Below are 14,406 nucleotides of genomic sequence, written 5' to 3' on the forward strand. Positions count from 1 at the left end.
CAAGATACAAGTTCATGCCACCACCATTTCCTGCCTCCTCTACTGTAACAAACTCTGAGTGGTCTTCTGGCTTCTCCTGTCCATAGTGTCTATACAGTGGCCAGTCTGCACAAGTCTCTACATCATATCCTTCTTTTACTCCCTTTATTCACTATGCTCTAGCCAAATTTACTGTTTTTCTGACCCTTTGAAGCATCCCATTTCAGGGACTTCACATTTGTTGTCTGTTCTGCCTAGAATAATCTTATCTTTTGAGTAACTGCTTCCTCTTCATCGTTTATGTCTCAATTCAAATGTCCCACTCTCATAAAAGTTTTTCATGATGATTCTCCTACTCTCTCCTCCCCGGGCCCCAGAAACTCTCTATTTACCCTATTCCACTTCCTTCACAAAAGTTGTTACCTGAAAATTACCTACTTTATACATATCTTCCAAATGTTTACTGCCCCTCAGCTAAGAATATAAGCTCCCAGAGGGCAGGAATTTTATTTTCTTCAACAATGAAAGCCCAGTGCAAAGAGTAAAAATGTAACATAGTAGTTATAAAATAAAAATTTGTACACTAACTGTACTAGGCAGTGAGAATACAATTTTTCTGTTGTTTAAATCATTTTGCAAAAATAGTATAATTCTCTGGAGATTCATCAGATTGTTGCATGTATCAATAGTTTGTTCCTTTTTATTGCTGAATATTATTTTATGGTATGGATATACCAGTTTGTTTAACCATTCACCCACAAAAGGACATCTGGGTTTTTTGCTGTTATGAAAAATCTGCTATAAACGTTTGTGTACTGGTTTTTGTGTGAATGTAAGTCTTCATTTCTCTGGGATACATGCCTAGGAATACAATTTCTGGATCATATGGTAGTTGAATGTCTAGTTATTTTTAAGAAACTGTCAAACTCTTTTCGAGAGTGACTGTACCGTTTTATATTTCAACCTGCAATGTATGAATGATACAGTTTCTCTGTACACTTGTCAGAACTTGATGTTGTATTTTTTTTTTAATTTAATCAATCTGATAGATATACAGAGATATCTCACTGTGGTTTTAATTTTCATTTCCCTAATGGCTAATGAAGGAACCCTTGTAGTGCAGTGGTTAAATGCTCAGCTGCTAACTGAAAAGTCAGCAATTCAAACCTACCAAGTAGCTCCATGGGAGAAAGACATGGCAGTCTGCTTCTGTAAAGATTACAGCCTTGGAAACCCTGTGGGGCAGTTCTACCCTATTCTATACGGTCAAAATCTATTTGATGGCAACAGGTTTGTTTTTCTTGTTTGTTTGTTTTTTGTTTTGTGTTAATGGCTAATAATGTTTAACAGTTCTTCAAGTACTTATTTACCGTCTATATATCCTCTGTGTCAAAATGTCTCCTTATGATTTTGCTCTTTTTTTAGATTTTTTATTGCTAAATTTTGAGAGATCTTTATACATTGTAAATGGTAATCCTTTTCCCAATACGTGGTTTGAAAATATTTTCTCCCACTCTGTAACTTATCTTTTCATCTTTGTAACAGAGTCTTTTGCAAAGTGTAAGTTTTTTATTTTTGATGAACTCCAATTATTAATTTTTCTTTTTATCGACTGTGTTTATGGTGTCAGATCCAAGAACTAGTTGCCTAGTCCTGAATTCTAAAGGTTTTCTTCTACTTTTTTTTTTTTCCTAAAAGTTTTATAGTTTTACATTTTACACTTAACTCCATTATTTATTTTGGGTTAATTTGTGTATTCGGTGTGAGACTTAGGTCAAGATTTTATTTTTTTTCTAATTTGGATTTCTAATTGCTCCAGCACCATTTATTGAAAAGGCCATATTTCCTCCACTGAACTGCTTCTCTACCTCTGTCAAAATTCAATTGGGCATATTTGTGTGAATCTATTTTTAAGTTTTCTGTTCTATTCCATTTATCTGCACATCTAGTATTCAGCCAATAAACACAGTCTTGATTACTATGATCTGTTGCTTTTGAGTTGATAGTTACTGTTGAGTCAGAGGCCAACTCGTAGCCACCCTATCGGAGAGAGCAGAGCTGCCCAATAGGGTTTCCAAGCCTGCAATCTTTATGAAAGCAGGCTGCTACATCTTTCTCCCGTGGAGCAGCACCTTTTGTTTAGCAGCTGAGTGCTTAACCACTGTGATACCAGGGTTCCTTTTCTTTGATTACTATAGCTACATAAAATGTCCCTCTCTGTCTCTGGTAACTTTTTTGCTCCAAAGTCTACTTTATCCAATATTAATGTAGCCACTTCTGCTTTCCATTGATTAATTTTTATATGATCTATAATTTTCCAACCATTTACTTTCAACTTCCCATATTATTTTATACAAAGAGGGTTTCTTATAGACAACATATGATTGGGTCATGTTTTTAATATACTTTGTCAACCTCTGTCTTCTAGCTGGTATATTTAGACCACTTGTATTTAATGTAATTATTGATATGCTAGGTCTTAAGTCTGTCATTTTGTTTTGTTTTTGTTTGTTCTCTGCTCTTAATTTCTCCGTTTTCTTATTCCTGCTTCCTGTGGGTAAGTTGAACATATTTTAGAATTCCATTTTGATTTACTTACATGTTTTTAAGACTATTTCTTTGTATTGCTGTCTTTGTGGTTTCTCTTTACTACATTTTATAAATTTACACACACACACACACACACACCTAAAGGAGATACAGTGGTGGAGTGGTTAAGTATTCAGCTGCTAACTGAAAGGTCTGCAGTTTGAACCTACCAGCCACTCTGTAGGAGAAAGATGTGGTAGTCTGCTTCCCTAAAGATTTACAGCCTTGGAAACCCTGTGGAGTAGTTGAGTTCTGTTCTATAGGGTTGCTATGAGTTGGCATCAACTCAAAGGCGATGGGTTTGTGTGTATGTGTGTGTATATATATAAATATAGTTACAATTACATATATAATCATATATGCAATATATATGCACGTGTATGTGTATGTGTGTTTGTACTGACAGGCTACTAGAGTTTATCAGCTCAAGTATAGAAAACTTACTTCCCTTTATATCCCTTTACCATCCCAGTTTATAATTTTAAGTATTTCCTCTACATGTATTTAGAACCACCTAAGACAATGTTTTAATTTTTGCTTCAGCTATCAAACATAATTTAGAAGACTCAAGAAGAGAAAGTCTGTTGTATTTACCCACGTTTGCTTATTGTGTTCTTTCTTCCTTCCTCATGTTTCAAAGTTCCTTCTTCTTTTCATTACCTTTCTGTGTGTTTGTAAGTGCTCGCTGACGCATTTTTGTCATAGCTTCTTTAAAATCTTTATTAGCTAATTGTTAACATCTCTGTCATCTCAGTGTTGGCACCTATTGATTGCTTTGTATCATTCAGTTTGAGATCTTCCTAGCTGTTGGTCTGATGAGTAATTTTTTATTGCGATCTAGACACTTCTGTATTATTACAAATTGTGAATCTTATTTAAACCTTCTGTTTTAGCTGGTTTTCTTTGACAATATTCCCTCAAAGGAAATAGGGTCATCATCTTGTTAATGCTAGGTAGAAGCAGAAGTCCAGGTTCCCCACTTGGCCTCCACTGATTCCCAATGGAAGGAATGTTCCTGTTACTACCGGGCAGGGGTGGGAGTTTTAGTCCCCATATGGCCTTCACTGGCACTTCTTTTGGGGTGGGTTCAATACAACTGGGCAATGGTGAAAGTCCTGATCACCATGAGGCCTCCTCTGTCAACACACCAGGGGTAGAAGGAAGAATGTGTCATTACTACTAGGGTGGGCACAAACATCTCCTTCCTTAATAATAGATTTTAATTTTGTTTAAGAAGTAATGTGTTCAGTTTAAGAAGTGAATATAGGCAGAGATACATATAACCCTGGATGGTGCAAATACTTTGCACATCAATACTAATTATTTGATTAAGTACAAATGATTGTGAGGATGGCACAGGACCAGGCAGTGTTTTGTTCTTTTGTACATAAGGTCACTATGAGTCATAACCAATTCAATAGCACCTAACAATAGCTAACCAAAAGATTGGTGGTTTGAACCCCCCAGTGGTGCTACCAAAGAAAGGCCTGGCAATCTGTTTCCATAAAGATTACAGCCAATAAAAACATATGAAGTAGTTCTATTCTGTAACACATGGGGTTACCATGATAGGATGTCTTCTGATGGTCTGGAGGATGAATCCTTCCTCAGGAAATCTCCAATTTTGCTCTTAAGGCCCAGAAATAATTTTATGTCAAAATTGAAGATAAAAAAAACTCCTTGAGGATATTTTTGTTGTGTTATAGGGTTCAAGTTTTGGTTACACTACTAGATTTGTTTCTTTTAAAATGAATGTACATATATATATATATATGTAACACTCTTTTAAATTTCCGCATCCTTGCCCTCCTGATTAAAAAAAAAAAAAAATTACAATACTTTAAAAATGGTATGGTCAATTACAAAGTTCATTATTATTTTCAGTTTTCCTGATATATTTATAACTCATTAATAATAAGTGCAATGACTTGCTCTGAAAGATAAGTTTCAAATATATTAAATAAATATCTATCTCAATTTGTTGCCCACCGCTTGGCATCCCTATATTTTTTGATCCCTATATTATCCTGAGGAAACCCTGGTGGTGTAGTGGTTAATGCAATGCCTGCTAACCAAAAGGTCAGAAGTTCAAATCTACCAGGTGCTCCTTGGAAACTACGGGGCAGTTCTACTCTGTCCTGTAGGGTCACCATGAGTCGGAATCGACTTCACTGCAAAGAGTTAGGTTTTTTATATCATCCTGAGAGAGGCTGGCTTCAACTACGACCTCAAGCAAATGGCTAACAAATTTACATCTCAAGCCCAGAACGCTACTTCTGAATGACAATTCTTCATTTCCATTGCCTCGTTGATGTATCTACATCAATAAACTGCCCCAAATAAACATGACCAAACTCATCTTTCCACCAAAACCTTTTAAATGCCACCCTGTTAACTAAGTTATTCTTTGTCCCAGTTACTGAAACATATTAGAAGAGTTTTATATATATAGTGACCTCGTATATTCTTTTCCCATATAGAGGAGGTCACTATGAGTCAGAACCGATTCAACAGCACCTAACAACAACTAACCTAAAGGTTGGTAGTTTGAACCCCCTGGTGGTGCCACTGAAGAAAGGCCTGGCAATCTGTTTCTATAAAGATTACACTATATCCAACACATATAATGACCTCATATATTCTTTTTATCTCACATTCAATTGGTAAAAAACTTCTGTAAATTTCTGCACTATTATGATGCAATGTGTATTGCAGGACTTTGAAACCAAGAAACTAGTTGCAATTCCAGTTTCACAACTCATTGACTGTTGGATACTATGGAAGATCTTACACGTCACTAAGCTTCATTATCTTCACTTGAAATAAGAGTAATAATAGTCTTACACATTAAAGGATACAAAAAAGAGTAAATACATTTTTTCTGAATGGCCTTAGATAAAATAGCCCAAATCTCTACCCCGTTCACGCTGTGTTATTGCCTTATTTTCTTTCTTTAGCAATTAACACTTTATAAACTTCTATGGTTTCGTACTGTGCTTTTTTGTTTTGTTTTTTTCAGTTTATGTGCCTCTTCCCAGTGGACTTCAGAGGGGCAAGAATTTTACAGTATTGTTTCACCACTTAATCCTCAAGGCTCAGACTAATCCTTCTCACGTATTAGGTTGCTGTCGTTATTGTTGTCATCAGGTGCTGTCCAGTTCATTCTGACTCATAGCAACCCCATGTACAACAGAACAAAACAGTATCCAGTCCTGCACCTTCCTCACAATCATGGCTATGTTCGAGCCCATTGCTGTAATCACTGTGTCCTCCATCTCATTGAGGGTCTTTGTCTTTTACACTGACCCTCTATTTTACCAAGCATGATGTCCTTCTACAGGGACTGGCCCCTCCTGATAACATCTCCCAAGTAGGCGAGATGAAGTCTCACCATCCTCGCTTCCAAGGAACGTTCTGGCTGTACTTCTTCCAAGACAGATTTGTTTGTTCTTCTGGCAGCCCATGGTACGTTAAATATTCTTCACCAACACCATAATTCAAATGCAACAATTCTTCTTCTTTAGTCTTCTTTATTCACTGTCCAGCTTTTGCATGTATATGAGGTGACTGAAAATACCATGGCTTGGGTCAGGCACAACCTAGCTCTTAAAGTGACGTCTTTGCTTTTTAACATTTCCAAGAGGTCTCCATCATCAGATTTGCCCCATGCAATTTGCCGTTATGATTTCTTGACTGCTGTATCATGGGTGTTGACTGTGGAACCAAGTAAAATGAAATCCTTGATAACTTCAATATTTTCTTCATTTATCATGATGTTCCTTATAGGTCCAGTTGTGAGGATTTTTGTTTTCTTTATGTTGAGGTGTAATCCATACTGAAAGCTGTAGCCTTTGATCTTCATCATAAGTGCTTCAAGTCCTCTTCACTTACAGTAAGCAAGGTTGTATCATCTGTATAACGCAGGCTGTTAGTGAGTCTTTCTCCAATCCTGATGCGGCAATCTTCTTCATATAGTCCACCTCCTCCCATTATTTGCTCAACATACAAACTGAACAAGTGTGATGAAAGGACACAACCCTGATGCACACATTTCTTGACTTTCAACCACAGTGTCCTCTTGTTCTCTTTGAATAACTGCCTCCTGGTCTGTGTACAGGTTCCTCAAGAGCACAAGTGAGTGCTCTGGAATTCTCATTCTTCCCAATGTTATCCATAATTTGTTATGACCCACAGAGTCGAACGCCTTTTTATAGTTAATAAAACACAGGTAAACATCTTTCTGGTATTCTCTGCTTTTAGCCAGGATCCATCTGATATCAGCAATGATATCCCTGGTTCCACATCCGTTTCTGAATCTGGCTTGAATTTCTAGCAGTTCTCTGTCTATGTACCGCTACAAACACTTTTGAATGATCTTCAGCAAAATTTTACTTGCGTGTGATATTAATGATATTGTTTGATAATTTCTGCATTCTGTTGGATCACCTTTCTTTGGAATGGACACAAATAGGAGTCTCTTCCAGTCAGCTGGCTGGTTACTATCTTCCAAATTTCTTGGCACAGATGAGTAAGCGCCTCTGGTGCTGCATCCATTTGTTGAAGTTTCTCAATTGGTATTCCATCAATTCCTAGAGCCTTATGTTTCACCAATGCCTTCAGTGCGTCTTGGGCTTCTTTCTTCAGTACCATTAGCTCTTGATCATATGTCACCTCCTGAAATGGTTGAATTTCAACCAATTCTTTTTGGTACAGTGATTCTGTATTCCTTCCATCTTCTTTTGATGCTTCCTGTGTTGTTCAATATTTTTCCTTCAGAATTGCAACTCGAGGCTTGAATTTTTTCTTCAGTTCTTTCAGTTTGAGGAATGCAGAGCATGTTCTTCCCTTTTGATTTTCTAACTCCATGTCTTTGCACATTTCGTAGTAATACTTTACTTTGACTTCTCGAGCCACCCTTTGAAATCTTCCGTTCAGCTTTTACTTCATCATTTACTTCATCCATTCGCTTTAGCTGTTCTACTTTCTTGCTTTCTTGTCTTTTTAATGACCTTGCTTTCTTCGTGTATGCTGTCCTTGATGTCATCCCACAAAGCATCTGGTCTTTGGTCATTTATGTAGTCAATATATAATTAGTGAATAAATGAATGAATAAAATACATAAAGTGGCTACCACAATGGCTGTTACTGTCATCTACTTTGCACTGTCTTCTTTCTTCACTATCACTGCTATCTGCCCATAGGAACCCTAATTACATCATTTTTGCCCTGTAGTAACTGATCTCCCTGCCCTCATTTGTCTTAACCCCCCCACCCATTAATCTGCTATATAAATACTGGATTAATCTTTTGAAAAAAAATTTGTCCATACCATTTATTCATAGTGCACCTATTATGAAAAAATCATTCCAATTTTTTTTACTCAAATAACTTCAACAGATCTTCATTACATTCAGAAAGAAGTTTAAACTCCTTAGTAATCCAAGTTCCTTCTCAACACCCACTCCCCTAATAGCCCATTACTTTCTTACATGAGCATCATTTTGATTATCTTTAAAAAGGTTATGTATATTCCCACCTTTGATTACACCATACCATAGATCTGTAATACCTAAATGAATTGCTTCCTTTAAGGCCCAGGATAAAATACTTAAATACTGCCTCCTTTTTTTCTCTTCATAGGAATATTTTTGTTTGTTTTTTAGTATTACTACAAAATCATTAACATATTTATAATTTTTTATAATGCAGAAGTCTCCCAACTTCCTAATCTCCAGCTTTCTCATGCATAATCATTGTTCACCATTTAACTTTTTAGATGTGATAACTGCTCAAATGATTTTCTACTCGTCTCAAATGTTCTATGCATATATATGTATATGAACTTATACATAAATTTAACATACATATCTGTTCTACAAGATTTTTTTTTGCATTTTTTAGCACCTGATGTTTTTACCTTCTTTTAACTCTTATTTATTTGACAAACAGTAATTTGTCATGAAGCATGTTTTCTTACATTTTTACCTGTCCATTTAAGTATTCTGTAACTTACAACTGGATGTCAAGTTTTCCAATCACTTCTTCCAAGATTTGAAGTCACATATAATTATGGTTTCATCATGCCATTATGTCATCAAATTAATTGTGTATGAATTCAGTATTTTTATTCTTTTCCAATAATAATCAAATAGTTCATTAAGTCACTTCAAAAAGTCAACAAATATTTCCCAATGGAATCATCCGAATACCAAAAATCTATATAAGTTAGAGATACCACTTTCAGTTAAACGCACACACACATATATATAGTTCCTCTACAATTTGATACTCTTAGGCCAAATTTTTTTATGAAGTAGACATACAAGCTTTTTTAAGTGTTCTGATATAAGGCTATTATTAATATGTTCATGTGTTTATGATATTTTATAAAAAATGATGCAAAAATATGAATGAACTTACAGAATTTAGGTATAAAACTTAGAAGCTAAAATCTTACATCTATAAATTTATTTCAAATGAAACCCTAACAAAGCCAATTACCTTTCTCAAAGCAGGGCAGAAATTCAAGAAAAGTCGGTGGTTACATGTTCTGAATCTTTCAGGAAGATGCCAGTTCTGAATTATTTCTTCATCAGAAACCACATGATGATCCAGTGCCTTGAGAGACCATATACTATTAACAAGGACATGTCTATATCCTTTTTTAAGGCTTACTGGACAATCAAACAAAGTGAGGGCAATGAGATTAGAACAAGCAGATAGCACGCTTATATTCTTTAACTTCACAAATGCATTGTCATGGAGATAGAGGAGTTTTAGGTTCTTCAATCCAATCCAAAATTTGGTTCCTGGTAGATTCTTTATCTGAAATAGTATTAATAATAACACTTTAAGTTTAAATATTAAATTCTTAAAAGTTTCATGGAAAATGGACATTCAACATCTTCTGATTTTCTCAAATAGCAAATTTTTAACTAATAAACAGAGGGAATTTCCAATTATTCATAAAATAACTGGGGGAAAAATACGATACATTGGGCATTTGGAATAAACAATGATTCTAGAGAAGGACATCACATTTGATAAAGTAGAGGAGTCATCGAAAAAGAGGAAGACCCTCTGCGAGATGGACTGACACAGTGACTGCAACAATGGGCTCAAATATTGCAACAACTGTGAGCATGGCTTAGCACCAGGCAATGTTTCATTCTGTTGTACGTAGTGTTGCTACGAGTTGGAATCAACTCAATGGCACCTAACAACAACAACTTCCATTTAATAAAATCTCCTTTGTAATAAGGTGACTCTTTAAATTTTTCTAAAATAGTTTTCTTACATATAGAATTAAGGGGTCAAAAGCAAGCTTAATTCAAACTACAAATTTGAAGGAGTAAAATATATCAAATAATTCAATTTGTTTATATATTTTAATTTCGCTTACGTTTTTCTGTTTTTATACATTTTGTATTTATATTTAATTTTTATTTACATTTTAGATAAAAGATTTTCTGGGAGAAATGTTGTAGAGAGATAAGTTCTTACTATCATATAAATATGACTTATGTGCAAATATCTGAAATGACTATTGGTTACCTGATTTCCATGGAGATCAAGTTTGATTAATTTTAAACAATTTTCAAGCGGCTGTATATCTGTAATAAAATTGTTTGAGAAGATGCATACTCTAAGAGAGATACAGGATTGTAAATTTTCCATGGATTTTAAAAGAAGGCCATTGAACTTCACAAAAACAAAGTCTTTTTGATCTTCTATCATGCTTTCGTTGTAGTGACTCCATTCTTCATGGATGGTTAGCTCTTTTGTAATTGTTCCATGAAACATCTATGAAAAATGGAAAATTCCATGAAAAAGTTATTTTTTTCAACTTTCAAAATACATCTATCTGAAAAACAAAACAAGATTTCCTAAAATATAGTAAGAATAAAAATAGGTAGAAAAGTTAAAATTAAAAAAAAAAAAAACAGAATATTTAATTCCCATAGCACTTTCTATCCCAAAGCATCTTAAATATCTAACATTTATATAACTACAGGAGCCCTGGTGGCACAGTGGTTAAGAGCTACAGCTGCTAACCAAAAGGTCGACAGTTTGAATTCACCAGCAACTCCTTGGAAACCCTATGGGGCAGTTCTACTCTGTACTATAGGGTTTCTATGAGTCAGAATTAACTCGACAGCAATGGTGTTTTTTTTTTTTTTTTTTGGTTTGTATAACTACTACTCAAATAGGTATCACTGCCCTCACCAATGAAACTAATCGGTAGAACTCAAAAACCCACTGCCGTCCAGTTAATTCCAACTCACAGCGATCCTATAGGACAGAGTAGAACTGCCCCGTAGAATCTCCAAGGAGCGCCTGGAAGATTCTAACTGCCAACCTTTTGGTTAGCAGCCATAGCTCTTAACCACTACGCCACCAGGATTTCCACTAATCAGTAAAGAGCGAAACTTTCCTTTTCTAGAATACTTAGAGGACATGGAATTCAGTGAAATAGGTGAGATAAAAATATCACCTCTAGACAACTAAAAATAAACCTAAGTATATCTTAGCATAGCTGGTATAATAATTTTGGTTAAAAAATACTGTTAAATGAAGAAAGGCATTGAATGGTAAGCTTCAATATGGGCAATGTCCACCCTGTATCCCATCATTTAGGCCCTGTGATGGTTAAGATCATGTGTCAACTTGACTGGGCCATGATTTTCAGTGTTTTGGCAGTTATATAATGTAACCACTTCCCTGTTGAAATCTGATATGTGGTCACCCCCATGATGGAAGCTGCTGAGCAGTATGAGTGGAGGCGAGGCCTATGGTGGCTCACTGCCCCCTCAGTCTTCATCTCTTTGTCTTCCACCACCTATTTCCTTCCTGCTCACCTTGCCAAGGTTTTGGGCTTGTTCTGGATCCAGCAGCTGCCTCTTGTCTGACCTCTGGTTCTTGGGACTTGAGCCAGCAGCTCTTCAACCTGCCGATCTTGGGCTCACCAGCTTCTGCAGTTCCATGAATTCGGAAAGGCTCATATCCTGATCCACAGACTTGGGACATTCCAACCCCTACATTCGCATGAGCTGTTTCCTTAATATAAATTTCTCTCTACATATATTTATATGCTTTACTGGTTTTGCTTCTCTGGAGAATCCAGCCTAAGACAGCCCCCAAAGTAGAAAAGGCCTTAGTCTTTTCTTAAGATAGCCTTTCAAAGACCTATTTTTCCAGTTCAGCCTGAAGATAGGCTAATTCCAGAACAGTCTGTAACAAGGGCTTATGAGAGACCACATCTATGGAATGAACGAGGATGTTTCAAGACAAACAATGGTGTGCTCAAAAGTTTCAGCTATAGAATCAAGCTTTTGAAGCCAGTAACTATCCTGCAAAGAATCTGCAAAATGAGAGTAAGACACCAAAGATACTTTTTTCCCTTTCATTTTTTTGTTCATAAGGTGATAACAAAACCTTTGGACAACAAACACAAATCAGTATGGGACTGCGGAGATCTCCTTTCTTTACATAAAGCTGAAGCCTGACATTACACCTTTCATCATTGCATCAATACACGAATTTATCATACGTGACATATTTTGTTTCAATGTATTTACTTCTCACACGAGCTATTTCATCTCTGATACTCTGTTTTGATAATTTTTTGCAGACCTTCTTCCACATTTGTTTTCAGAGATTCTAACTGTCCAATTTTTGGCTGAAAGGTGAACCTTTGGAGTGACCTCATTACTGAGCTGAGAGGGTGCCCAGGGGCCATACTCTTAAGGTTTCTCTAATCTCTGTCAGGCCAGCAAATCTGGTCTTTTTGAGTTAGAATTTTGTTCCACATTTTTCTCCAACTTTGTCCAGGACCCTCTATTGTGATCCCAGTCAGAGCAGTAGCCGGGCACCATCTAGTTGTACTGGATTCAGTCTGGTGGAGACTGTAGTAGATGCGGTCCTTTAGTCCTTTGAACTAGTCTTTCCCTTGTATCTTTAGTTTTCTTCATTCTTTCTTGCTCCTGAAGGGATGAGACCAGTGGAGTATCCCAGATGGTCGCTCACAGGCTTTTAAGACCCCAAACGTTACTCACTGAAGTAGAATGTAGAAACATTTTCTTCATAAACTATGTTATGCCATTTGAGCTAGATGTTCCCCAAGATCATGGTCCCCACAGCCCTCAGCCCAGCAATTTGGTCCCTCAGGGAGTTTGGATGTGTCTATGGAGCTTCCATGACCTTGCCTTGTACAAGTTGTGCTGGCTTTCCCAATATTGTGTACTGTCTTACCCTTCACCAAAGTTACCACTTATCTATTTTCTATTTAATGAATAACTGTACTTTTAACTAACTGGCACATTAGTTACGCATTCAGCTATTACCCAAAAGGTCGGCAGTTCAAATCCACCAGCCAATCCTTGGAAACCCTACAGGACAGTTCTAATCTGTCCAATAGGGTCGCTCTGAGTCGGAATTCACACGATAGCAATGGGTTTGGTTTTTGGTTTTGTATGTCACCCGAACAATGATGTCAGTGAACTACTACTGATATTATTCAGAAGTGAAATTTTTTCTATTTCTTTTACTGATGTAAGGAATTGACCTTTACCAGACTCACTGCCCCCTCCTTTCCCCTACACCTTTACTGGAATTGACTTGGTAGCCCCATCCTATAGTTGACATTTACATGGACGGGCTGAAGGGCCCTCCCTGGTAGTTCACCTTTATACAGATTGGCTGGGGACCTGCCCAACAATAAAAATGCTTGAATGCGGGGGCTCAAGACGGGGCCCCCTAACTGAGGAAAGCCAAGAGGGAAGCATGTCCTCAGGACTTAGAGCCCTGTGCAGAGAACATTGCAGACCAGATTAACCTGGACAATGTCAGCAAAGTGTACAGGCCAAAGCCAAGTCAAGAGAGCTGGGAGTCATTTGAGAGGAGCAGCTGACAGTGGAGCCCACCAAGTGATATCACAGAACATTTCCTGGTTGGAAGTTTTCCTAGTTGATGAGAGTGAACATCTGTTCCCAAGAAGGAAAGCAGTCAGAATCGACTGGACAGCAATGGATTTGGGGTTTTGGGAGTTTTAAGACACTGAGGCTCCAGGGACCCCTTCCAGACCTTACACTGTGCATTTTCCTTTTTACACCTTTGTTTATATCATTTTCTATTAGTAAAGCTATTATTGCAGACATAGTGTTTCCATGAGTTCTCTGTGACCACTGCAATGAATTATCGAATTTAATGGCTAAAGAGTGATATAAGGGGAGCAGCTGGTGTCAGAAATGGTGGAAAAGTTAGAGAATGGCAGTATATTTGACCTTCGCCTCATAGGCATCAGCTTTGCCCTGATACTTTTATCCTAAGGGTTATCATTTCAGTGGGTATCCAAGAAAGTTCTCCTATTTCATTCTCCAAGGAATGTCGGCTGGAACTGCCATTTTGTGTGATCTTAATTGAGGTGGCACATACAGGTGACTCATTCATATATCTGGTGCCTTATCAAGGATAGCTGCAAGGTTGAATTCAACTGGGATACTGGGATGGATGGGCCTCTCTCTCTCCATGTTGTCTCAGGATCTCTTTATTTTCACAATTCCTCTCTATGTAATCTATCCATCTGTAACAGGGTAGCTAGACATTCTACATGGGTGACTAAGGCTTCCAAAAGTATAAAAAGAGAACCTTACAAGTAAATGTTCTTAAGGCTTTGATCCAATTAGCACAACTTCATCTCAGCCACATTCTATTGCTTAGAGACAGTCACAACCCCAGTTTCACTTTGGGAGGTGAATGAATACCAGGAAAAGGCATAGTTCATTGGGGCTATCTTTGCAGGCCACTTATCACAGAACACATTTGTTTTCCCCTCAAATG

General features: G+C 36.9%; 1 protein-coding gene across 2 annotated transcripts in view; it reads right to left on the reverse strand.

The window, feature by feature from the left end:
- The window catches only part of LRRIQ3 (leucine rich repeats and IQ motif containing 3), a 154,074-nt gene extending 143,660 nt beyond the window's left edge, over positions 1 to 10,414 (reverse strand). For both annotated transcript variants that reach the window (XM_003411133.2, XM_023549474.2), the window contains exons 1-2: positions 10,123 to 10,414; positions 9,070 to 9,393 (exon numbers count right to left, since the gene is read on the reverse strand). In XM_003411133.2, the coding sequence (XP_003411181.1) occupies positions 9,070 to 9,393; positions 10,123 to 10,371 (573 nt within the window). In that variant the 5' untranslated portion in view covers positions 10,372 to 10,414. The remainder of the gene's footprint in view (positions 1 to 9,069; positions 9,394 to 10,122) is intronic.
- Positions 10,415 to 14,406: the final 3,992 nt, after the last annotated feature.

The sequence above is a fragment of the Loxodonta africana genome, chromosome 3, assembly GCF_030014295.1.
Source record: "Loxodonta africana isolate mLoxAfr1 chromosome 3, mLoxAfr1.hap2, whole genome shotgun sequence".
In the NCBI taxonomy this organism is placed as follows: domain Eukaryota; kingdom Metazoa; phylum Chordata; class Mammalia; order Proboscidea; family Elephantidae; genus Loxodonta; species Loxodonta africana.